Source organism: Bos mutus, chromosome 1, assembly GCF_027580195.1.
Source record: "Bos mutus isolate GX-2022 chromosome 1, NWIPB_WYAK_1.1, whole genome shotgun sequence".
Classification (NCBI taxonomy): domain Eukaryota; kingdom Metazoa; phylum Chordata; class Mammalia; order Artiodactyla; family Bovidae; genus Bos; species Bos mutus.
The window spans coordinates 64,162,155-64,189,556 of record NC_091617.1 but is presented as its reverse complement, the minus strand read 5'-3'; the positions used below and the strand labels follow the sequence as shown (position 1 = coordinate 64,189,556).

At 39.7% G+C, this 27,402-nt stretch overlaps 1 protein-coding gene across 1 annotated transcript; it reads left to right on the top strand.

Annotated features, from left to right (window-relative positions):
- Positions 1-717: 717 nt before the first annotated feature.
- LRRC58 (leucine rich repeat containing 58) lies at positions 718-27,402 on the top strand. Its single transcript, XM_070369961.1, has 4 exons — positions 718-1,624; positions 13,058-13,186; positions 14,540-14,817; positions 18,109-27,402. The coding sequence occupies exons 1-4, from the start codon at positions 1,125-1,127 to the stop codon at positions 18,315-18,317; spliced, it is 1,116 nt and encodes a 371-aa protein (XP_070226062.1). The 5' UTR covers positions 718-1,124; the 3' UTR covers positions 18,318-27,402.

The window sequence follows — 27,402 nt, the reverse complement described above, 5'->3', positions numbered from 1 at the left end:
AAGAAAGCAATTTAATGGAATTGGTTATACACAATCTTTTAACACTTTTATGCATAAACTTTGTAAAAAAATACACTAAATATTTTTATTTCTATTCATGACTTTCCAAAATTACAAAAAGCAATTTCAGAAAAGATTGAGTTTAGGGCCAGGCAGAAAATGCAAATTAGAAATACTGACTTAAAGCCAGAGTGTAGATTTTCACAGTTAAATTGTGGTTTTTGACCTGAAGTAAAAACATCAATCTGGTGAAGGAAATGGCAATCCACAATGCTTTTGGCGTTCTTAAACTGATCAATTACTTCGAGCTGTCTGGAATTAACTAAAACTCCTCCATGGCTCCCCAGATTCATTTCCAGCTACTTCAATTTAAACCAAAAAACCAAGTACTTCTACAGCTAAAATGGCGAAAGGCCCTTATTTGATATACATTCCATTAAAAAATGCTGTAAGACAAGGAGGGCAAGGATTATCCATATTTTACGGGTGGAGAAACTGAAATTAAATCCCTTGTCCGAGGAAATAAGTCTATTTAAGAGCTGAACCCCAGGTAAGAACCTAAAGAGTTCTGACTTTCTAGTCCAGCTGCCTCCGCCCTTCAAAATCGTCTTGGTTAATCCCAGGACTTGAAATTCCTGGGCCTTGCAGTCACGGAGCTGAATCACGACTACATTCCTGCGCGTTCGCTGAATCCCGCAGACCAGGGGCCCCACTTCTAAACTGGGTAGGAACCGAGAAGGCGGTGCACCGTGACGCGCGAACCCTCAAAGCGAAACAACTAAACTGTCCTCGACCCCGGGGGCAGGTCAGCCAACGCCAAAGACTATAAAGCGTGGCTGCCTACACACTGCCGGATTCCTAGGGTAACTAGGTAGCGCCGAGGAGGCCGGGTCTCCACCCTTCTCCGGCGCGCCCCGACAGCACCGCGCGCCGCGTGCCGCGTGAGGCGGAGCCTGGCCCCCGAGCGGCGCGCGCACCCCGCCGCCTCGCGTCGCGTGACTCGGCGGGGGCGCGCGGGGTTAGCGCCCGTCCGCGCCACTTCCGACGCAGCCCGAGGTTCAGGTTCCGGGGCGCCGCGGAGCTCCCGGCTTGTGGGTCGAGCGCGGCCCTCTGCGGCGGCCGGGATGGAGGAGGTTGGAGGGGCTGTGGCCACAGCCGGGGAGGCCGAACTGAACTTGTCTCGCCTCAGTGTGTCTCTCGAGACGCTGGAGTCGGAGCTGGAGGCGCGGGGCGAGGAGCGGCGCGGGGCGCGGGAGGCGCTGCTGCGGCTGCTGCTACCGCACAACCGTCTGGTGTCGCTGCCGCGGGCACTGGGCAGCGGCTTCCCGCACCTCCAGCTGTTGGACGTGAGCGGCAACGCGTTGACCGCGCTGGGGCCGGAGCTGCTGGCGCTGCGCGGCCTGCGCACGCTGCTGGCCAAGAACAATAGGCTTGGCGGGCCGGGCGCCTTCCCCAAGGGCCTGGCTCAGTCGCCGCTCTGCCGCAGCCTCCAGGTGCTTAACCTCAGCGGGAACTGCTTCCAGGAGGTGCCCACCTCGCTGCTGGAGCTGCGCGCGCTGCAGACCCTCAGCCTCGGCGGCAACCAGCTTCAGAGCATCCCGGCCGAGATCGAGAACTTGAGGAGGTGAGCGGGTGCCTTCCTGAGAGTAGGGAGGCCCGGGACGGGGTCCGGGAGCTCCAGAGTCCCCCACCTGGTCTTGGCGCCGTGGGGTCACGTACTCATCTTAGTCCAGGCTCTTTTTGAACTCTTTAACTGCGAGTACTGCCCTGCCAACTCGTGGAGGTGGAGTGAAGATCTAAGAAGGTCATGGATGTGAACGCAGCGTTTGATTTGTTGTGTTTGTCCTGTGCAGATTTTCAAGACAGTTTTTCTTTCGTCTTTCTGGGGTCTGGGGGAGTGATCGAACCGAGCACACACTCTAACAAATGTAAATCCGCGGTTATCACTTCTTTACTCCGAAGTCTTGGGTGGTTTTCCATGCCTATAAACCAATGTTTGTGGTTTTTTTTTTTCAATGTTTGTGTTTTTTAGCGTGACATACCAGGTACTCGGAGCAAGGGCTTGTCACTACATTTCCTGCTCCATCCGTGCTCTCTGTAGCGATACCAGCAATTTGTGGTTTTGTGGTATTCCAATATTTGTGGAGTTCACTAATCTGTGCGCTTTACTTTGTAGGCACTGACTAAATATGTGTTGAATGGGTACAATGCCTCTGTACTGCTGTTCCCTTTGTCTGGAATGTTGCTTGCACTTTGGCAAACTCCTGTTCATCCTTCAAAACTTGTTTTGAAGGCCATGTGTTTCCTTCCTTTACTGCTTCCTGGACAACAATGAGTTATTGTCTGAACTGTACTTCTTTTGTACGTCATGCACCCTGCCATTGCACTTAACCTTATTGATTATAACTCCGTGTTTACAGATCTGCCTCATTGACTGGATTATTCAGTAAATATATGTTGAATTAAATGGAAGAAGGAAGCAGAGAAGTAACAAAAGTCCCTTAAATAAAGTGAGAAATGAAGCAAGAGTAAGTGTTTTGTCCAAAGTGAAAGAAAAGTAACTACCGTCTGTAAAGTATTTTTGCATCTTTTGTTGAGTTTTCTGAGATAACTAGATATTAGAGCTCAGAGTCAAAGGGACTTCAGAGTTCAGTGCAGTGAAAAAACACTGACGTGAGAATAAGAACTCCTGGTGTCTCAAGTTTAGGCAAGTCATTTAACATATCCTGACTACAGTTTCCTAATCTGCAAAGGAAAGCGTTTGGACAAGATGTCCCTTTGTTTACTCACCAGCAGATTTTTATGAGGTGCCTACCCTGTGTCAGGCACTGTCCTAGGTTCTGGGGATACAGTAATGAAAGGGATCCTGCCCTCCTGGAGCATTGTAACAGAGGAGAGGTTAAACAGCTGTTAACTGCATTATCTAATTACAATTGTTACAAGTTTTGTGAAGAAGTAGGAGTGAGTTGAAATGAAGTAACTTAGTTTGGTTTGAGCAAGTAACGTTTGAGGTGAGCTTTTAAAGGTAGAGTTACACTGCAGATGGTGACTGCAGCCATGAAATTAAGAGACGCTTACTCCTTGGAAGGAAAATTATGACGAACCTAGATAGTATATTCAAAAGCAGAGACATTACTTTGCCAACAAAGATCCGTCTAGTCAAGGCTATGGTTTTTCCAGTAGTCAGGTATGGATGTGAGAGTTGGACTGTGAAGAAGGCTGAGGGCCGAAGAATTGATGCTTTTGACCTGTGGTGTTGGAGAAGACTCTTGAGAGTCCCTTGGACTGCAAGGAGATCCAACCAGTCCACCCTAAAGATCAGTCCTGGGCATTCTTTGGAAGGACTGATGCTAAAGCTGAAACTCCAGTACTTTGGCTACCTCATGCGAAGAGTTGACTCATTGGAAAAGACTCTGATGCTGGGAGGGATTGGGGACAGGAGGAGAAGGGGACGACAGAGGATGAGATGGCTGGATGACATCACCAACTCGATGGACGTGAGTTTGAGTGAACTCCAGGAGTTGGTGGTGGACAGGGAGGCCTGGCGTGCTTCGATTCATGGGGTCGCAAAGAGTCGGACACGACTGAGCCACTGAACTGAAATGAACCAGGAGTTCACCAGGAGAGAATGGGATGGGATCAGTCCAGGTTGTAGGAACAGTGCACATGAAAACCCAGAGGCAAGAAGGACTGAAGGCCGAAACATTGAAAGGAGGACATTGTACTAGAGCATAGTGAGAAAGTAAGCAACAGGAAAGGTGGCAAATATAAATTTGGACCAGATCCTAGGCCATGTCATAACTTGAAGGCCATGGTAAAGCTTGAATTTTATTTGAAGTACACCTGAGTTTTATAAAAGCAGGGCTGTCTTGTTGCTGTGCAGGAATAGAGTGGGGAACAAATAGAGAGCCAAGAAGAGACTTTGAGGGCTGGTTGGAGGGAGTCTCTTCTAGTAGAATGAGAGATGATGGTAGCTTATACTAGGGTAATGCTAGAAATAGAAGAGTTGGAGAGGAATTTAAATGTAAAATTGTCAGACCTTGTTCTTTCTAATTTTGATGTTATGTAGTTGCAACATTCTCATTTGAATTTTTTTAAACATACTAAGGAAAACTCAGGATAAATATTATTTCCATCACATGGGGGAAAAGATAGGCAAAAGTCCCATTTTTTTTAATACTTACAATGCAGCAGACCTTGTGGTAGGTCCTCTGAATATGCTTTTTAAGTCTCACAATTAAAATCTCACAAATAGAGACACTAGTTGAATGTAGGCTGAAAGGGTCATGTAGAAATGCTGTATATACTCTTAGAAGAAGAGACAGCCTAGGCAATTGGCCTGATTCACCCTCTTCTCTTTACAGATGAAGAAACTGAGACTTAGTATCAGTGATTTGCTTGAGGCCAAATAGTGACAGTGAGATTCATATGATTCAATCCTCGTAGGCTGCTAATTACTTACTACTGAAATAATATATTAAAGCTTCAAAAAAGGAGAGGCAGAGGTTCGGTTACTCAAACCCTAACTGAAGTACCTGCCCAAGAACACCATTTTCTCTTAGAATATACATGGGCTCCCTCGATCTCATTGGTAACCTTGATGTATTTTGTGTATTGGGCTAAGTTGCTTTTAAAACCAAATGAGGTGTTTCTGGATACTTGGAATATATCTTCCCTCTTTAACAATGTAAAAAATAATGCAGAGTGTATAATCCATGTAAAGGTTCCCTTTTTCCCCACCTTCCATCCTTCCAGGAAGGAATAACAAGTAAATAGTCCTGGCTTAATTGTTGGATTTGACCCTCCAGATTTAGCAGGTTATCTTGATGTGTGTTTCCTATACTCAGTTGATCCTGGTGATACAGTTTTTAAAAAGTGGTTTCTAAACGATGACTTTGAAGAATAACAAATAAGTAGAAGGTGAAAATCCTGTTTTTATGATTAAATTCATTCCCCTGGAGTAAATTAGGCTCAGTGTGAATCATGAGGTTGTAGATGTAGATTTTTTCCATCAAAATATGAAGTTCTTATTCAACAAGTAGGTATAACTGTTCAGCTAATATATGGACAAACTTGGTTTTGTTCTTAAGTAGGTTAATTCTTGTTGTGACCATGACCTGTTTCACTATCTGCCTGATGTGGTTTTCAATCAGTCAGTCAGTTCGGTTGCTCAGTCATGTCTGACTCTTTGTGAACCCTGGACTGCAGCACCCCAGGCCTCACTGTCCATCACCAACTCCCAGAGTTTACTCAAATTCATGTCACTTGAGTCAGTGATGCCATCCAACTGTCTCATCCTCTGTCGTCCCCTTCTCCTTCTGCCTTCAATCTTTCACAGCATCAGGGTCTTTTCAAATGAGTCAGTTCTTCGCATCAGGTGGACAAAATATTGGAGCTTCAGCATCCGTCCTTCCAGTGAATATTCAGGACTGATTTTCTTTAGAATGGTTGGATCTCCTTGCAGTCCAAGGGACTCTCAAGAGTCTTCTCCAACACCACAGCTCAAAAGCATCAATTCTTTGGCCCTCAGCTTTCTTCACAGTCCAACTCTCACATCCATACATGACCACTGGAAAAACCATAGCCTTGACTAGATGGACCTTTGTTGGCAAAGTAATGTCTCTGCTTTTGAATATGCTATCTAAGTTGGTCATAACTTTCCTTCCAAGGAGTAAGCGTCTTTTAATTTCATGGCTGCAGTCACCATCTGCAGTGATTTTGGAGCCCAAAAAAAGTCTGACACTATTTCCACTGTTTCCCCGTCTATTTCCCATGAAGTGATGGGACCAGATGCCATGATCTTAGTTTTCTGAATGTTGAGCTTTAAGCCAGCTTTTTGACTCTCCTCTTTCATTTTCATCAAGAGTCTCTTTAGTTCTTCTCTTTTGGCCATAAGGGTGGTGTTATCTGCATATCTAAGGTTATTGATATTTCTCCCAGCAATCTGGATTCCAGCTTGTGCTTCATCCAGTCCAGCATTTCTCATGATGTACTCTGCATATAAGTTAAATAAGCAGGGTAACAGTATACACCCTTGATGTACTCCTTTTCCTATTTGGAACCAGTCCTTGGTTCCATGTCCAATTCTAACTGTTGCTTCCTCACCTGCATACAGATTTCTCAAGAAGCAGGTCAGGTGGTCTGATATTGCCTTCTCTTTCATAATTTTCCACAGTTTATTGTGATCCACACAATCAAAAGGCTTTGGCATAGTCAGTAAGGCAGAAATAGATGTTTTTCTGGAATTCTTGCTTTTTCTATGATCCAGCAGATGTTGGCAATTTGATCTCTGGTTCCTCTGCTTTTTCTAAAGCCAGCTTGAACATCTGAAAGTTCATGGTTCACGTATTGCTGAAGCCTGGCTTGGAGAATTTTGAGCATTACTTTACTAGCGTGTGAGATGAATGCAATTGTGCAGTAGTTTGAGCATTCTTTGGCATTGCCTTTCTTAGGGATTGGAATGAAAACTGACCTTTTCCAGGTGGCTTTAGAAATTAAAAATATGAGAATTGTGATAGAAATAAAAACTAAATATTAATGTCCTGGAATGTTTTGAAGCTACCATGCAATAGGTTGATATCTTACAAAAGAGATGACTCAACCAGATGATAAATAGAATGCAGTAAAATTTAAATCAAAACTCTATACCCTATTTAGAGTCACATACTGAGTTTTTTCTGGCTCTCAATTCTTCCTTCTGACTTCTTTCTTTCAATGCCTTCAGTTCAGTTCACTCACTCAGTCATATCCGACTCTTTGCGACCCCATTGAACCGCAGCACGCCAGGCCTCCCTGTCCATCACCAACTCCCGGAGTTCACTCAGACTCATGTCCATCGAGTCGGTGATGCCATCCAGCCATCTTCTCCTCTGTCGTCCTCTTTTCCTCCCGCCCCCAATCCCTCCCAGCATCAGAGTCTTTTCCAGTGAGTCAACTCTTCACATGAGGTGGCCAAAGTACTGGAGTTTCAGCTTCAGCATCATTCCTTCCAAAGAAAACCCAGGGCCGATCTCCTTCAGAATGGCCTGGTTGGATCTCCTTGCAGTCCAAGGGACTCTCAAGAGTCTTCTCTAACACCACAGTTCAAAAGCATCAATTCTTTGGCGCTCAGCTTTCTTCACAGTCCAACTCTCACATCCATACATAACCACTGGAAAAACCATAACCTTGACTAGACGAACCTTTGTTGGCAAAGTAATGTCTCTGCTTTTGAATATGCTATCTAGGTTGGTCATAACTCCCCTTCCAAGGAGTAAGCATCTTTTAATTTCATGGCTGCAGTCACCATCGGCAGTGATTTTGGAGCCCCAGAAAATAAAGTCAGCCATTGTTTCCACTGTTTCCCCATCTATTTCCCATGAAGTGATGGGACCAGATGCCGTGATTTTCGTTTTCTGAATGTTGAGCTTTAAGCCAAGTTTTTCACTCTCCTCTTTCACTTTCATCAAGAGGCTTTTTAGTTCCTCTTCACTTTCTGCCATAAGCGTGGTGTCATCTGCATATCTGAGGTTATTGATACTTCTCCCGGCAATCTTGATTCCAGCTTGTGCTTCTTCCAGTCCAGCGTTTCTCCTGATGTACTCTGCATATAAGTTAAATAAGCAGGGTGACAATATACAGCCTTGACGTACTCCTTTTCCTATTTGGAACCAGTCTGTTGTTCCATGTCTGGTTCTAACTGTTGCTTCCTGACCTGCATATAGTCTGGGGCAAATACCAAAAAATGATTCCTCCATTTGTGTTTTTGCCTTTGAACGTATAACGTACTTCAAAAGCCTGTGGTGAGTATTTGAAAATGATATAGTATGGACATGCTACCTCAGGAAAACAACTTTCTCAGTCCAGAAGTGTATGATTCTTATGTTTCTGTGTTTTTCTTATTTTCTGTTTTCTGCATCTTTATGAACCAGTCTGTCTTACTTTAATTCCATCTCCCTGTTGCTGCTGCTACTGCTAAGTCACTTCAGTCGTGTCCAACTCTGTGCGACCCCATAGACGGCAGCCCACCAGGCTCCGCCGTCCCTGGGATTCTCCAGGCAAGAACACTGGAGTGGGTTGCCATTTCCTTCTCCAATGCATGAAAGTGAAAAGTGAAAGTGAAGTCTCTCAGTCGTATCCAACTCTTAGCGACCCTGTGGACTTCAGCCTACCAGGTTCCTCGTCCATGGGATTTTCCAGGCAAGAGTACCAGAGTGGGGTGCCATCACCTTCTCTGCACACCCCTTCTACCTAGGATAAATCCTTGCTAAGGCCTGAAGATCCTCTGTAATCTGGCTTTCCCAGGCTACCTTTCTGACTTCCCCAATCTCCACTAACCCCCCTCTGTTACCCTGATGTACCCACACTGGCTGTGTTGCTCTTTCACAGCACCCAAGCTTTTTTCCACCTCAGAGATTTGTACTCCCTCAGTCATTTCAATCAGATCTCCATTCAAGTGTCACTTCCTAAGGTAAACCTTTTTTGGCCACCCAGTGTACTCTACTGAGTGCAGAGTTCTGGAGAGAATAGCAAGGAGAGATAAGAACGCCTTCTTATATGAACAATGTAAAGAAATAGAGGAAATCAATAGAATGGGAAAGACTAGAGATCTGTTTGAGAAAATTGGAGATATCAGGGGAACTTTTCACGCAAGGATAGGCATGATAAAGGACAGAAATGGTAAGGACGTAACAGAAGCAGAAGAGATTAAGAAGATGTGGCAAAAATACACAGAAGAACAAAAAAGGTCCTAATGACCTGGATAACCATGATGGTGTGGTCACTCACCTACAGCCGGGCATCCTAGAGTGGTGAAGTCAAGCAGGCCTCAGGAAGCATCACTGTGAACAAAGCCAGTGGAGGTGATGGTATTCCAACTGAGCTATTTCAAATCCTAAAAGATGATGCTGATGATGCTATGAAAGTGCTGCACTCAATATGTCAGCAAATTTGAAAGGCCCAGCAATGGCCACAGGATTGGAAAAGGTTTGTTTTTATTCCAGTCCCAAAGAAGGGCAATGCTGAAGAATGTTCAAGCTACCATACAGTTGTGCTCATTACACAACATTATGCTTAATGTCCTTCAAGCTAGGCTTCAGCAGTATGTGAATTGAGAACTTTCACGTGTATAAGCTGTGTTTCAAAGAGGCAGAGGAACCAGAGATAAAATTGCCAACAATTGTTGGACCATGGAAAGAGCAAGGGAATTTCACAAAAGCATCTACTTCTGCTTTGTTGACTATGCTAAAGCCTGTGTGGATCACAATAAACTGTGAAAAATTCTTAAGAAGATGGGAGTACCAGACACCTAACCTTTCTCCTGAGAAACCTGTACATGGGTCAGGAAGCAACAGTTAGAAATGGATATGGAACAACAGACTGGTTCAAAATTTGGAAGGAATGCAATAAGGCTGTATATTGTCACCCTGTTTATTTAACTAATATGCAGGGTACAAGCTGGAATCAGGATTGCCAAGAGAAATATCAACAACCTTAGATATGCAACCATTCTAATGGCAGAAAGTGAAGAGGAACTGAAGAGCCTCTTGATGAGGACGAAAGAGGAAAGTGAAAAAGCTGGCTTGAAACTCAACATTAAAGAAAAAAAAATAGGATCAATTGCACCCAGTCCTATCACTTCATGGCAAATAGAAGGGAGAAAAGTGCAAGCAGTGACAGATTTTATTTTCTTGGGTTCCCAAATCACTGCAGATCGTGACTGCAATCATGGAATTAAAAAGACTCTTCTTCCTTGGATGGAAAGCTATGACAAAGCTAGAGACTATATTAAAAACAAAGACATCACTTTGCTGACAAAGGTGCATATAGTCAAAGCTATGATTTTTTTCCAGTAGTCATTCATGTACACATGTGAGAATTGGACCATAAAGAAGGCTGAGTCCCAAAGAATTGATGCTTTTGAATTGTGACGCTGGAGAAGACTCTTGAGAGTCCCTTGGACTGCAAGGAGATCCAACCAGTCAATCCTAAATGAATTCAACCTTGATTATTCATTGGAAGGACTGATGCTGAAGCTGAAGCTCCAATACTTTGGCCACCTGATGCTAAGAGCTGACTCACTGGAAAAGACCCTAATGCTTGGAAAGATTGAGGACAGGAGAAAGGGGCAACAGAGGATAAAATGGTTAGATAGCATCATCAACTCAAAGGACATGAGTTTGGACAATGGAGCCTGGTGTGCTACAGTCCTTGGGATTGCAGAGTTGGACACGACTTAGCGACTATAAACAATAACAGTAGCATCTACAGTATTACTTCCATCACTGTCTGATTACCTCCATTTTTCTTCATAGCACTTAAAACTGTCTGGCATGATATGTATACATTTATTGATTTACTTCTTCTTAAGGTCAAGAACTTGGTCTTATTTACACTATATACCCAGAACAGTACCTGGCACATGGTCAGTGCCTAGTTCATATTTGTTGATTCTATTATATAGTAATGTTATTCCATTTTAAAGAGGAAACTGAGAGATAATGAGATTAAGTAATGGGGACAAATTCTTATACTGGTAAATGGAGGAGCTACAATTAAATGATATCAGTTCAGTTCAGTCGCTCAGTCATGTCCGACTCTTTGCGACCCCATTGAACCGCAGCATGCCAGGCCTCCCTGTCCATCACCAACTCCCGGAGTTCACTCAGACTCACGTCCATCTCATCCTCTGTCGTCCCCTTCTCCTCTTGCCCCCAATACCTCCCAGCGTCAGAGTCTTTTCCAATGAGTCAACTCTTCACATGAGGTGGCCAAAGTACTGGAGTTTCAGCTTTAGCATCATTCCTTCCAAAGAAATCCCAGGGCTGATCTCCTTCAGAATGGCCTGGTTGGATCTCCTTGCAGTCCAAGGGACTCTCAAGAGTCTTCTCCAATACCACAGTTCAAAAGCATCAGTTCTTCGGCGCTCAGCCTTCTTCACAGTCCAACTCTCACATCCATTAAATGATATAAATACTAACAAAAATAAAACTGGTAGGCAGTATTGATAATCAGAGGAAGTAGATTTTAAGGCAAAATGGATTAGAAGGAAGAATGAGAAATGCTTCATGTGAGTTAAGGAATAATGCAACAAGAAGTTATAATAGTCATGAACCTGAATGGATCTTCAGTATAGCTTCCATATTTTGAGGAGAAAGAGAGCAAAAATTGACAAAACTCTGAAGGGAAGTTTCTTGTGTGGCTCAGTGATAAAGAATCTGCCTGCAGTGCAGAGGAGACTCAGGTTCGATCCCTGGGTCGGGAGGAGCCCCTGGAGGAGGATATGGCAAACCACTCCAGTATTCTTGCCTGGAGAATCCTATGGGTAGAGGAGCCTGGCAGGCTACAGTCCATAGGATCACAGAGAGTCAGACATGACTGAAGGAACTTAGCACACGTGTAAGATGCTCACACTAAAGGGAAGTAGAAAGACCATGGTTCTAATAGAAAATTAACCATCGGAGTAAGAAGGTAAAATCATGAGAGACTATAAAAAATTTGAATTGCACAATTAACAAGCTCAATCCTAATAGCTCCACATTCTTTTTACACATATAAAATGTGAACAAATGCTCTAGGCCACAGAAGCACAAGGTTATGCAGAACATATGTTTAACAACAACAAAACTCCCAACAAATTAATAAGAGAAAGCCGTATAACCCATGAGAAAAACAGGTAAAGGATAGGAAGAGACTGTTTTCTAAAAATTACAAATGGCTCCAAACACAAAAAGATGCTAAACTTCACTAATAATGAGAGAAGATTGCAAGTACAGAATGGTATCATTTTTCACACTGGCTAAGTAATTAAAAAAAAAATATTAAATAGGAAAAAAAGAGGGATAAAGCAGGTGATGATAGTAAGTATTGGCGGGGCTGTAGGGTAATGAGTGCTCTTAAATGCTAATTTAGATTGTAATTCACTATAACTCTGCAGGGTAATTTGTTTTTTTCTTTTAACATTATAGCTTATACCCTAAAATCTGCCACTGCTCAGGTCCTTCCCCTGGAACTCTGATTTAGTGGATCTGAATGGGGTCTGGCTTTTAAAGCTTTAAAAATATCCAAGTTAATTCTTAACCTGGAAATTTGGGTAACAGTTGAGTAGACTTATTTTTCCCTGCATTTAAAGTTGTCTTAAAAGAATGATAGTGTCTACTGAGTTAGCAGATACAGCAGGAAGACAAAATAGTAATGGAAAAGCTCTGTATGTATACATTTTAGGTATATAGTAAGAACTGATTCTGCTACCTCTGCTCCCCCTGCTCCAGAAAGTTTTGGAGAGAGCCTGTCTACCAGTCATCACCACAAGGAGTAGCAGTACATTTTGGTGCAATATATGCTGTGTCTAAAATATTGTTAGCATTATTAGATGATTAACTGGAACTTCAATTTCATAATAGTGGTTCAGTTTTGCATAATTTGTTTAGTTAGCCTCTGAAGTTTACAGTTACTATCATAAGAGCAAAGAAGAAATATAAACTTAAGTGTGTCTTTCCATTCTTCAGTGGAATGATGATGTATCGAATCCAAACCCACCAGCATATAATACAGGGCTCCTGTAATCTGGCCTTTCTCCAGCTGTACTCTGGGTTCCTCAACATGAATTCTTTTATGTGTCAAAAGGTGTACTTGTTATCCCGTAAAAACCCTCTTTCCAACCTGAAGTTCCCCTTTCCTGCTATCCTAAATGGGCTAAATTCATAATCCAGCTGAAGTCACAATACTTTTGGGAGCCTTTCTAATCAAAACTAATGTCCTTTTATTATTTCTCTACTTGTTAAACCTTTTATTGTTTCTCTACTTATATCATTTATGGATTGGTCTGCTCATTTTGATATTTTAATCATGTTATGCTTATTTGATGCCTTATTTTGCATTTAATTATAATACTGTCTCACGTTGGTGTGTCTTGTTTGTTTACCTACAATAGGAGCTCCCTGAAGATTGCATTCTTCCTTCAAAGACTGTATAGACAAATCCTGAATAAAACATTTGCTGAATGGATAAATGATACGTGTTCATTTTAATAAAGACAATGAGGTACTTGTCCAACTTTTTTTTTCATTTATTTTTGCAGTTTAGAGTGTTTATATCTGGGAGGAAACTTCATCAAAGAAATACCACCAGAATTAGGAAATCTGCCTTCTCTAAATTACTTGGTTTTATGTGACAACAAAATCCAGAGTGTGCCTCCTCAGCTTTCACAGTGAGTATTTTTGGGAGTTATGTGTACACACATATCTGTGCCTAGGAATTACTGTCCAGCATTCACCCACATGGTTTGTATGTGGAAAAGAATTAAGTGTTATCAAAGTAAATGATACAGAAAGCTCTGAGGTATGCTGTGAATTGGGTTGCTTATTTTTAATTTTACTTTTGAATGCTCTGACATATTCCTCAAAATTACTCAGCCTCTTTTCTCTTTTTAAAATTTATTATTTTTAAAAATTTTATTGAAGTATAGTTGATTCACAGTGTTGTGTTCTGCTGTACAGCAGAGTGATTCAGTTATACGTATGTATGTATTCTTTTTCATATTCTGTTGTGGTATATCAAAGGATATTGAATGTAGTTCATTGTGCTATACAGTAGGACATTATTGTTTATCTTGTATGTAACAGTTTGTATCTTCTAAGCCTAAACTCCCAATCCTTCTTTCCCCTACTCCACTTCTCCTTGGCAGTCAGAAGTGTGGTTTCTAGTCTGTGAGTCTATTTCTGACTCATAGATATGTTCATTTGTGTTACATTTTAGATTCCACATGTAAGTGATATCATATGGTATTTGTCCTTCTCTTCCTGACTTCCTTCACTTAGTATGATAATCTAGGTCCATCCATGTAACTGCAGAAGGCATTATGCCATTCTTTTTATGGCTGAGTAGTATTCCAGTGTGTGTGTGTGTGTGTACATCTTCTTTATCCATTCGCCTGTGGATGGACATTTAGATTGTTTCCACATATTGGCTGTTGTAAATAGTGCTTCTGTGAAAATAGCGTTCCGTGTATCTTTTTGAATTGTAGTTTTGTCTGAATATATGTTTAGGAGTGGGATTGCTGGATCATATTACAGGTCTGTTTTTAATGTTTTGAGGAACTTCCATGCTGTTTTCCATAGTTGTTGAGCCTCTCTTCTGTAATCAAAAATAGGGTATTACTTTGGCGTAGGTTCCCCAAGGTTTTATGGAATTTTGTTGACTCATATTTGCTATGTAGCATTCACACTCAGTGAGATAATGTGAAGGAGCTTGATTCCTGTTGCATTTGAAATCTTTGCTTTTTTAGGTATCTGAATGATAAAGCATGCCAAAAAAAAAAAAAGCCTTCACATCTAGTATTTATATCAGCTAACACAGAATACTTTCTAAGTATTTGGAGCTTTTTAAGATTCCATGACATACACAAATTTGGGTTCTAATTTAGTTTCAGCATCTTTTAATTTTAGTTGAATTGATACTAACCTTAATGGCTCATTCTTATGGGGACACTGAGTTCTTCACTTAACTTTCTGAGTAGTGACCTCACTTATGGCTGTTCATTTTTGTACTGCCTTCATTCTAGGTTGCATTCACTTCGTTCCCTTAGTCTTCACAATAACTTGCTGACATACCTGCCTCGAGAGATCCTCAACCTTATTCATTTGGAAGAACTGAGTTTGCGAGGGAACCCACTGGTTGTTCGTTTTGTTAGAGATTTAACCTATGATCCTCCAACTCTCCTGGAGTTAGCTGCACGGACCATTAAAATTCGAAATATTTCCTACACTCCCTATGATCTTCCTGGGAATCTTCTTAGATACTTGAGTTTAGCCAGCAATTGTCCAAACCCAAAGTGTGGAGGTAAGTTAATTGTGTCCTGTTACCCATTCATTTAGTTACTTTTAAATTAATGATCTAAATGTTGTTATAATTAGCTGTCTTCTTTCAGAAAAAGGTAGTTTTTCTCTGTTTGTTTGCTTTATCTTTTCACCCTTTTACCAGATAGTGAGACATTTCACCCTCTCTGTGTTCCTTCCTTTCTCCCTCTCTCTCTTCTTTCTTTTCTTATTTCTTCTTTTCATGGTACTTTCAAATTCATACACAAGGCAAAAAAGTCTTATCCTGTCATGGAACTATCATTGGATAAGCTAAATTGGTAATAAGAGGGGAAACACAAAACATAAATAGTTCTAAATGCTTTAGAAGAGTCTCTAAAATGTTTAGCTACCTTTCATATTTATTTGAAGGACATTTTTTTAGACTCAGCATTCTGAGTGTCAGGTACCTTTGTAAAGTATAATTCAAAATGTATGAGAATAGGATGAACATGTCCCAATTTCAGAATTTATCTTGGAATTCCATATTCTTTTAAATTCATGATTCAAATTTCTTGAGTTTAGAGCATTTGGAGAGAATTGAATAATGTAATGTAACTCAGAGTAAAGTAGGAATCCAAAATACTATTGGAAATCATAGAAGGGAGAGAGTACCTTTATTAGATCTGGAAAAGATGAGACAGTTCTTGAAACATGAGTTGAATTTTGATATGGTTTGATTGAGGATAGAAAACTTTTCAGCTGGAGAGAGTAAAATTGGGAACAAAAGCAAAAAAATGTCGGATGAGTAACAATTTGACTGAAATGTACAGTTAAAGGAGTAACGAGAGACAAGTAAAACGTACATTGAGGCCAGGTTATGAAGGGCCTGAAGCGCCAGGGTGTTTGGAGTGGAATCTGTAAATGATAGCAGGTCAGTTTATTTTGTCTCCCTCATAAAAGACTTTTTTTTTTTTTAAATCCAACTTAATAGGGGTACAGGAAGCTTTTTATTATTGTAGGATAAATGTGGGTGCCAGGAAAATGCTGCATAAATATGATCAGAGCTGAGGTTTCCCCGGGCTCTCAAGGTCCTATTATGCCTTGAAAACTTACAAGGTTAAAAAGAAAGAAGGTGACTTAAGTTTCTCAAAGAATATTAAAGGTCAAAAGGATACTAATAGTTTAAAAAAAGAAAAATGACACTGCTTTGGGCCATTTCTGGGCACTTATTCTTAGAAGTAGAGATTGCTGTGCCAAGTTAGAAGTGCTTTTGGTTTTCTCTGGTTCTCCTTTCCAAGTTGACTTTAACAGTGGCAAGAGACAACACTCACACCAGGCCCTCAGGCTTAATAGTCTATATCTAATCTCTTTGAATTTATCCTTCCCTGGTGGCTCAGATAGTAAAGCATATGCCTACAATGCAGGAGACCCGAGTTCAATCCCTGGGTCGGGAAGATCCCCTGGCGAAGGAAATGGCACCCCACTCCAGTACTCTTGCCTGGAAAATCCCATGGACTGAGGAGCCTGGTAGACTACAGTCCCTGGGGTTGCAAAGAGTCGGACATGACTGAGCAACTTCACTTTCTTTCTTTTCTAGACATTGACCTCTACAAGAATTCTCCTCTCTCTTAAATATCTTCTTAATGAGTTCTTTAGTATACTGCTATGTTATTTATCTTAGGAACAAAAATACTTTTTACATTATTAGCTTAAAGTTTGAGATAATAATCTGAAATGAACCATTGACATTTTCCCCCTCAGATTTGCAAAGAGTCGGGCACGACTGAGTGACTTCACTTTCACTTTCATAAACAAAAGTAATTTTTCATTTTGTGAGATAATTTGTCTTTGTATAGTCTGGAGATCTTACAAATGACAAGATAGTATTATACTGTTTTATAATGGGCTCCCTGGTGGTTCAGTGATTAAGAATCCTCCTGCCAGTGCTGGAGATGCAAGAGATGCAGGGTCAGTCCCTTGGTGGAAAAGAACCTCTAGAGAAGGAAATAGCAACCCACTCCAGTGTTCTTGCCTGGGAAATCCCATGGACAGAGGAACCTGGTGGGCTACAGTCTATGGGGTCACAGAGTCAAATGCAACTTAGTGACTAAACAACAGCAACTCTATAATGCTTAATTTTATAAAGGCTTTATTACTTCTATCTGTTTTAGAAGCTAGCACATTATGGGGACTTATTGTTAATATTGATTGATCAGTTTACAGAATTGGTCCACTTTCCTATATTGTTCAAAGTAACATACTATGAATTTCCCTTTTTAAACTATCAGTTATACTGACTTACTACAGGATCACAAAATCAGAAAGTCAATGGAGAAATAACAGAAGAAAAATAAATAGGAGAAAAGTTATCCTTTGCTTGGACCATATCTTTTTATTTTGGTCCCATATGTTATATACACAGAGTAGTTGGTGTCAGAGGAATCTTAGGTAGAGTGTAAAGGTTGAGATTCTTCTCCAGAGAGGTGATGGGACCCAGGGTTCTAGGTGTTCCAATTATATTGCAGCTGTTGTGATAGCCTTCATAGTTAGAGACGTGCAGGAGGAGGAGCAGCTGGAAGCCCACGACACAGCAGCCTCTGCTTTCCTGTCATCACTAGCTGTATTTTTACTTAGCTGAAGGGCCACAGATCAGGAGCACTAAATTAGGCATCAGAAAAGCTAATTACTAGTTTCAGTCTGTGTCACAGTATATAATAGCATGAAAGTCAGGTGAGATCAGTAGTGAAACAACTTTGAAGCTGTATAGTTAGACCCTGTGGAGATATGGCATTTGGTTAACTTTTAATTTTTCCTTCTCATTATATAAGGACAGGGGTACCAAAAATCATCTCCTTTATGCAAATTTTGGGTATAATAATTAATTCTTTAAGATCATTATCAAAGGAGTTTTGTGTGTGTGTGTGTGTTTTTTTGTTTTTGTTTTTTTCCTTTTTTTAAGTTCCTTGACTGTAGGGTAGTACTACGGAGTGGCTTGGGGGATGGAGAAAGGGCACTTTAGGTATCCTATAATCTCCATCAGCCACTGTCCACCAAGTCACCAGAGACAACAAGCTGAGTCAACAGTGTCCTTTTAATGCCAGCTCCCTTTAAAGTAAATCTCCTGACCTTTTCTTTGCAGTCAGATGGATATCTCTAAGACCTTCCAGTATTTCTATTAACAACTATGGAAGCAGCCACTACCTCTGCTTAAGATTCTCAAAAAAGAAGACTAAGATATTTTTTCAGAGTGATGAATATAGGATTAAAAAAGAAACCGTGGCTCTTTGCTTTGCTTTGTAATGATTACTTTGTACTTATTCTTCCTTCTCCCCAGGAGTCTACTTTGATTGCTGCGTTAGACAAATTAAATTTGTGGACTTCTGTGGGAAATACCGCCTCCCTCTGATGCACTACCTGTGTTCGCCAGAATGCTCTTCCCCTTGCAGTTCTGCCTCTCACAGCTCCACATCCCAGAGCGAATCCGACTCAGAAGATGAAGCTAGTGTGGCTGCACACAGAATGCAGAAAGTTCTTCTTGGCTGAAAAGGGTGCAGGGTGGTTGAAGCACTAAAAGACTGAGCAGAGGTGGTTAGAAAAGAGGATGGACTTTGAGGTTCACTAGAAACTGTATCTTAAATGTCCATGACATAGTTGGAGATTTTGTTTCTCGCCATTCAGCAGGAAGAAGCCCAGTTCCGTGTTTGGATTCTTGGAATATAATTCGCTCTGAATGGCAGTTTCAAATTTAGCTGATTGTTTGCAGTTTGCAGGCTTTGCATGAATCACACAGCAGAATGGAACATTCTGCAGAGCAGTACTATAATAAACCACCAGTGCTTTGGCTTGTGACAGTTGACATGAAGGTAGAAATTATCGCAGCTGTAATTTTTACCAGTGTTGTCCTGAGTTTAGGTTGAACCTATACCATAACAGGATTAACCCTCCTTTCTTGTATTGCTCATATGTCTAGATTACAGTTTTTCAGATAAGCTCACAGATGGTTACATAGGACTTAAACCTTTCTCAGCTACTGATTGCAAAGGAAGGGATATAACTCTTATGTGGGGTTGTAAAACTCTTCAGTTCTGCTCCTTTGTTCTATGTGATTGTTGTTATCCTTGTATAATCCAGCAGTGACTGTAATAGTGCCTTAATCATAACAAGAATTTAGAAATTTATTCAAGAAGTGATACCAGGGCAGCCTATAACCTGACATACTATGCAGAATGGTTTAAAATATGCTTTAACAAAGCTAGGTAAACAAATGTATATCTGACATCTGAGCTCATAGCCACCTTAACTTCATTTTTGTCTAAACAAATCACTTTTATACTTAATGGGGAGCCAACCAGCTTGAACTTACGAAAGAATAATAGGTTTTGACGGAAAAATCTATCAGATTTCTTTCAACAGAAAAGAGATATTAGATAGGAAACTTCTTTATATCTTGCATTAAAGGAACAGGAGAATGATTTTAAAGGTTTTAGGAGTCCACTGTGGCTCCTTTGCCTGTGTGTGAAAGGGCTTTCTTGGTGGCTCAGGTAGTAAACAGTCTGCTTGCAATGCAGAAGATCCTGGGTTTGATCCCAAGATCGGGAAGATTTCCCTGGAGAAGGGAATGGCAACCTACTCCAGTATTCTTGCCTAGAGAATTCCATGGACAGAGGAGCCTAGTGGGCTACAGTCCATGGGGTCACAAAGAGTCAGATATGACTTTGCCTGTGTGTACTGAACTGTAACTTCCTCCAATTTTAAAGAAAAACTAGAGAAACATGACAACAAGTGAAACAAAACTGGGCACAGCAGTCATTGTTTTTACACAGTAGAACAGTTTTTAAAACAAGTTTAACCATGGAGTACTTTTTGAAAATAATATATTGATAAAATATTTTAAATGTATTAATACAGCCTTAAAATATAGCAGAGAAATGGTTTCACATATTGCCAGTAGAAATGACCAAATTTTTATTAACTTAGTATGCAGTAAATGGAGAAGGCAATGGCACCCCACTCCAGTACTCTTGCCTGGAAAATCCCATGGACGGAGGAGCCTGGTAGGCTGAAGTCCATGGGGTCGCTAAGAGTCGGACACGACTGAGCGACTTCACTTTCACTTTTCACTTTCATGCATTGGAGAAGGAAATGGCAACCCACTCCAGTGTTCTTGCCTGGAGAATCCCAGGGACAGAGGAGCCTGGTGGGCAGTCATCTCTGGGGTCGCACAGAGTCGGACATGATGGAAGCGACTTAGCAGCAGTATACAGTAAAAACTAATAGTACAACTATAAGTTGACGTTGTAATATAAAATACACAGCACACACTAGCAATCATTAGATAACTTACTTGTAATAACATAATAGTTTGTTGGAGAATATTACCTGTAGAGTAAGACACAGTCCTGAAACACATTGGAACATCAGATGATCTCCCTTCTGACTTCTGGCATTCATGACTGGGCACACCTTTTCTTGTATAATAATGATATGTACATATGTTAGGTTTTTGTCATATATATATATATTTTTTTTTTATTTTAGAAGAGAATATACCGTAGGATTGTTTGTTATATGTTAATTCATGAAACATCATGAAAGTTTCATGACTGCAGTTGTGAAACGCTGCTATGGAGTGAATCCCTTCACTCTGTTGTAATAAGATTCCTTTTTCCTTTTGATCCAGAAATTATGTATGTTTATAGAGTAATGTAGTATATTTCCACTGCCTAGCAAAGTAGTACATAGGTGATTATATCATAAAATGGAAGTAATAAAAAGTCTTTGTTTACGTTTCCACTTGAGCCACACAGCTGGGCTTCCCAGGTGGTGCTAGAGGTAAAGAACCCGCCTCCCAGTGCAGGAGACATAAGAGACGCATGTTCCATCTCTGGAGGAGAGCATGGTAACCCACTTCAGTATTCTTGCCGGAGAATCCCATGGACAGAGGAGCCTGGTGGGCTATGGTCCACAGGGTCGCAAAAGGTCGGATAGGGCTGAAGCGACTTAACATGCACGTAAACGACATACTGTTAATACAAAACTGAAAAATGACTTAGGCAGTGCCTAAGTGGCAAGGCCAAAGTGTTCTGTAAGTAAGTGATTTAGGTAAGATTCATAAAATATTTTCATAGAAAGTAAATAACGTATTCATAGTAAAAGACTAAAATTGATAGGAACAAAATTTTTCTGGCTGAAATGCTTTAGGTTTACTTCCTAATTCATTACCAGTTTGATTTAAGTAACAGCTTGGATAATTTTCTAATGTAGATATGGTACTTAACCTTGCCAGCTTCCAGGAAAGAAGATATTCTGATTGATTTTTTACAGACTTAACTCAGTCCAACCAGAAACAGTGTCTAGTCTTTGTTGCACAATATAGATGTATACATTGTATATAGCAAAATGTCTTAACAGCAGAATGTTATATTAGTATGTATATTTGAAAATCTCTGATTAGTATACAGCTGTCTTTGGTTACTTTTACTGAAATCTACATTTTAGCTGTCAATTTTATCTCTCTTTTTTTTAATCTTGACTTAATCTTTTATAAGAGCTGCTAATAATTTCTAAGCTTTTCCCTGTTTCTTTTCTCTGTCTTCCTTGTTTTGGTAACCGATGGCTATAAAAATTAACCAGGAGTGAAATACAGTTCCAGAGTCATATAGCTAACTGCATATTTAAATTGATAGTGTCTCTAGGTGCTGAGTCACTTGTTTTTGTGTAAGTTTTTGATATTGCTCCACTTGGACAATTTTAATGACCAAAACTTAACGTGGATAAAGCTACTTAACCAAAGCATTCACAGCAGGGGAAGGAAGAGGGTAGGATGAACATTAATGTGTTTAGAATGGAATTCTTCATTGCAGGTTTGGAATTGAAATGAACATTCTCAGTCATGTTTATTCCTAGAATCCAGTTCTCTCAAGTGTCACCAAACTGAGCTGGTGAAATAGTCCTAGGATTTTAGGAAATAGGAAGATTAGGTAATAGAATGTTTTGCTTCCATGGTGCCAGGGATTGGCTGACCAAAGGACAAGCCAGTCCTGGTTCTCAGCATTCCCTGTATTTGTGTAGTAGAGGTAGATCTGAGGGTTACTGTTCGTATTTTACTTCTAAATGCTTGCTGATTTAGGAAGAGTCTCCTACTCTAAAATTCTTGATATTTGGAACTTTAAGTTAACAAATTTAAAAGTAAAGACGTGCATTATAAACTGTATCTCAAATTTGAGAAGTTTTTGGGTTAAATGTAGAGTTGAAAGCAGTCCACACTAGTGCGGGGAAACACTGCAGACCAAGTCTACCATACATTGTAAATACCAGTTTTAAACAGAAGACAAGAAAGGCTGATTGCTGGAGTGTTAAGTGAAAGAAATCTTTTAAAACAACAAAGGACAGAGAAAGAGAAGTCACTTAGGGAGATCCTTCAGCCAAGAAAGTTTTTTTAAAATAAGATTAAATTTTGAAATTAAGTGGCCCACTAACTACCATCTGGAAGACTTTATCACAAAATTTCTTCAGCTTCTGTTAGTAGGAGATTGTCTACATTCCCCCATAATGCAGGGCCAGCAAATAATAGGATTTTCTTACAGCTAACCTTGGTCTTTCCAAAGGGAGAAAGTAATGCCTCATTAACCTGGAATTTGTGGTAACTTGGTTAATGTTTACCTTTTCACTATATAAAAGAGAAAAGATACTAGGCAAATAATTAGTGCAAGTAAAGTTTGATCTTATAAAGCATCTTAGCAGTAGCTATGTATATAAAAAATTGTTCTAAATAAGACCCTTTGTTGGTAGAACTTATCATAGTGTATGTATGTAGTATATAAAATTAGTAAAGCTGCATTTATTTAGAAATACCTAATTTTTACCTGAATGAGAAGAAATGGTCTTCTCATCCAAAGTAGAGATTTTATTATGTCAGTATAAATATTTCTCCCCATTTAGTCCAAAATATTTTTGAAGTTGTGTTGAGTATTTAACAACAGTAAAGACTGCTGAGTAGGTTTTAGGCAACATGACCTGGGATCCATAGTTCTTATTTCCACTGTTTAGAAAGGTACTTGACCTTCACTGTTCTGTATTAAGCACTATAGTCTGTGTAACATTAATCTGATGAATTTAATAGCATCCAGTTTTGTATTTTATTATAGTCATGGTCTTTTTAAAGGTAGCAGTGCCTTCAGTTGTGCTTAGAAAGTGTGTGCCTTAAATCTCCCTTTCTAGAGCCAAAGTTTGGGGAACTGTGTCGTTAAGTTGTATGTGACAGTCTTGTGACCGCTTGCTTTTGAGTGAAAGGAGAATGACTGTGATCCTGAAGGGCTTCTTCCCCTAAAACCAGGCCTAATGCCTATGAGTTTAGGGCTTCTGGAGATGGAATCCTAATCAGGCATACTATCACAGAAGGATTAGGGTCCCTGAAATAAAATCAGTGAAAAAGTATATTCTCTTTTCATATTACTTTATAAAGAAAATACATCTGCTACCAGTTCCTAGCCAATGCATATTAATAGCATCATATAAAGATATTAATAGCATCATATAAAGATATTATTAGTGTATTTTTTGCTTTCTTTGTTATACCAGGTTAAAGGAGGAGTATGTTTTAATATTTTTACATGTAGATATCTGTGTTCTTTTTCTGTCTCTTGGTTCATATTTGCTAAGAATTGATGTAGAAAATAACAGTTGACTAACAACAAACATGACACATTATCAAACATTCACAGGGTAATATTGATTTGGGTGCTACTAGACTTTTAACTAGAACTTGTTTATCAGTCTCAGTTTATTGTAAGAGACAGTATTCAATCTACTTAATATTAAATTTGTTAGTATAATGAAGGTTATATACCATTATACCAGAAAGCCATGGTTGGAGAGACTATCTGCATTTACCAGAAGTTACTTTCTTCCTTTGGCTGTGAATAAACTGGGTAAAACTATTGTATTTTCAATTCCAGTTACAGGAAGAAGCCGGGGATAAGATTGACATCACTATTGCTGGTTCAACAGAAACATTACTAAATTGATTAGTTCTGTCTGCAACTAGTGTTTGAAGAGAATTCTTTCACTAACTTAAATGATTGGCATTGATATGTTATTGAAAAGGAGTATTAACCTCAACAATCACTTTACAACAGTCATGGAAAGACTTTTGTGTCTGTAATTGGTATCTGTTGCATTTCTGAGCCCACTTTGTATTCCTGAGAAACAAAAATATAATGGGAAGAATATTTTATATAACCAGTATTTTAACTTTTTATAAAGTTTGAGATTTTAAAGTATCAACAAAGGATATTGAAAATAAATGTACTTTTACTTTAAATTACATCTTATCATCTGAGTTCTTAATTTTCTGTATTTGAAATCTTGTGAATTAATATATCTATAGGTATATAGATGTTTAAAACAGTAGTAACAGTGTAACTAAGCAATGTGACTCAGTAATTATATTTTATTTTCAAAACAAGTTACAGTTTTGTATCAGATTTATATATTACCTGTAATGGTAAATGCTTTAATCAGAATATTTAAGCTAATTCAATTCTATACCTCCTTTCCCCTCACCCAGGACACACAAAAGAATGTGATCTAACATTAACCCTCTGTGTGAATTTTGCCTTATCAAACATTGTGCCTTATTTTGTTAAAAGTGTTTTGTTGGAATCTAACTCTGTATTCTGGAAAAGTAAAAGTCTTTTAATTGACAAGCATTTACTTAAAAATCTTATACTGTTGGTTTTTGCCTGATTACTTGCTGTGCTGTTTCTCATCTATTCATTGAATTTTTTCAATCCATGAATAATACATTAAGCGTATATAAGCATTTATATTCTCTGTGCCAGATGCAAAGGATGAAAGATGAACTAGACCAGATCCTTTCCTCCTCCTTCCACAATCTTAACAGACTTACACATGCATACTCTAAAATGAAATTGGTGAGGTCATTTTGCTAGTGGAAAGTCAGTTATTTCTTGCATTTAGTCCAGAACCAAGCAATCTTAATGCAAAGTAGTATAGTATTAACAGAGCACATTGATACTACAGTACTTATTCAGTGCCATTATTTTGGTTGACTGTAGAACAACTGACATATTTCTGGATTCTGGAATTTGGAAGAGTATCGTGATTGGTTGTGAGTTATGGTAAAAAAAAAACTGGGTAGGAAAGACACACACTTTGTAAAACAGCCATTGTTTAAAATTTGCTGAAATGGAAAAGGCTTAGAGTACTTTACCTGGTTGGTATATAAGAAGACTTAGTCTCCTAAGATAAAGATGGGCTTAGAAATTTGAGGGCACAAGAGAAAAAATGTCAGTTGTAACTGATCTTTCCTGAGGGTAAAACTCCCTAACCTGCCCAGTTGAGGATATTCTCCTTAACAGCAAGTGTTAAAAGAAAAATGTCTTAATGGCTCGTCTAATTCTGTTGTACCACAGAGAGAGCCCGAACATTCCAGAGGCTGTGTGAGATTTGGCTGTGTCTCATCTGAACATCAGGTATCGAAATCTTAGAGGTCTGAAATTGACTCGCTTTTTTGAGAGATGAAAAAGTTTAAGCCCAGACAGACTTGTCCAAGACTTCACATGACTGAATCTTAAATCTAAGCCTCTGGATTCCCAGGTCAGTGCTGTCTCCATTACAGTACGCTACCTTGTTTAATTAATATGTACTCTGTTGTGTGACAAAACAAGATTTTGCACTATCACTTCAGAATTTTACATTTTTACTGGTAGGATAAATACTTGGGTGGCTCGTTATGTTTACAAAGCACATTCAAAAGTTTGCCTTGTTTAATCTTCATGACACTGAGGTAGGACTAGGTTTGGTGAAGTTTGTTGGTGTGGGTTTGTCATACCCTTTCCCTTCTCTGTGTCTGAAATCAAGAAATTGACATAGATTTGAGAAAGGGATATTTAGCTTTATCAAATCAGAATTGAATTTCTACTCTCCTAAACAAGTATAACAAACCAAACTCAGATTCCCCTGCATGGGTCCTGTACCCTTAGATAACATTTCATGAGACTGACTTAACACCACAGATCTGAAGGAGTCAAATGCTGCCAATTAGGAAAAGATGTAAAAAGATTTCTGGACATCTGTTCTCAACCCTGGTTACGTTTTAGAACCACCGTGAAAGTGAAAGTCCCTCAGGCGTGTCTGACTCTGCAACCCATGGACTATACAGTACCACCATGGGAGCTTACAAAATACACAAAAGTACGGGGCCTTATCACCAGACTAATTGAAACCTGATCTCTAGAGGTGGAGTCTGGGCATCAATAGTTAAGCTCTTCTCCATGACTCAGTTACACGGCAAGAGTTCTTACTCTTTTGTGAAAGTCCCTTTGTGGTAAGATCAGTGAACTAGGATTTTTACAGATGAAGAAATGGGAGAGAGTGATGAAGTGACTTGCCCAGATTCTCTTAAGATATCTTAATTGTGACAGAGCTGCGGCTAGAATCTATTTATTGGAAAAAAAAATGTTTTAATTGAATGCCTACTTTAGACCCTTGCCTGGAGAATCCCAGGGACGGGGGAGCCTGTTGGGCTGCCATCTATGGGGTCGCACAGAGTCGGACACGACTGAAGCGACTTAGCAGCAGCAGCTACTTTAGACCAAGCAGTGATTACTAATCCAATGCCCTTTGCTTTTCCCTGTCAGTTACCTCTTTTCTGAACTGAAAGCATTTTGTGGTTTTAAGATGATATATTCAAGTGGATTGGCCAGATTGAAGCCAGCCTCAACTAACAATATCTGCTGAATCGTGGAATACAAAAGCAGCAAAACATCAGTGTGACCAGAAACCTTCATAATAGGATGACTTGGTCAGATGTTTCAAGTTAAAAGTCACAAAGTAAGAGAGAGCCTTTCCATGGGTAAGGAAGACCTCCTTGAGTCATGCACTGCTGCTTTTGACCACAAGTAAACAAATGGCTGGGGCTTTCCAGGTGGTGCTAGTGGTAAAGAATCCGCCTGTGAAGTCAGGAGATATGAGAGACTCAGGTTCAGTCCCTGCGTTGGGAAGATCCCCTGGAGAAGGGAATGGCAATCCACTGCAGTATTCTTCCCTGGGAAATCCCATGGACAGAGGAGCCTGGCGGGCTACAGTCCATGGGGTCCCAAAGAGTCCGACATGACTGAAGCAACTTAGCGTGCACACAAATAAGTGGCTAATATCCTTAGCAGCAGGGATGAAGTTGACAATGCCAAGAAACTTTTTCTAAGATTTTTAAAATGTAGCTATCCGCCTATATAAAACACTATAGATCATCCATAAATATAAACTCTCTTGCTAGGAAACAGTAAGAAATGTTCAACCCAACTACACACTTTTATAAACACTATGCATAATTTCTACCCTTAGTTTCTTTTAGATCTAGCTATGATATTACATGATTATTTTATTACTTAAATCTGAAAAATAATGCAATCTTAAAATATCTAGTTATTTGGAAGATTTAAATGGAAGAGTAAACTTGCTCATGATGCCATGGAAATGCAAAGAAAAGAAACTATTCTTAAAATGTTACTGTGGGTATTTTCTGTAAATAAAGACTGGATTTAATGTTGCTTTGGGGTTTTTTTTTTTAAGCTGAACTAAATAAAGATTTGTGAAATAAGTTTAA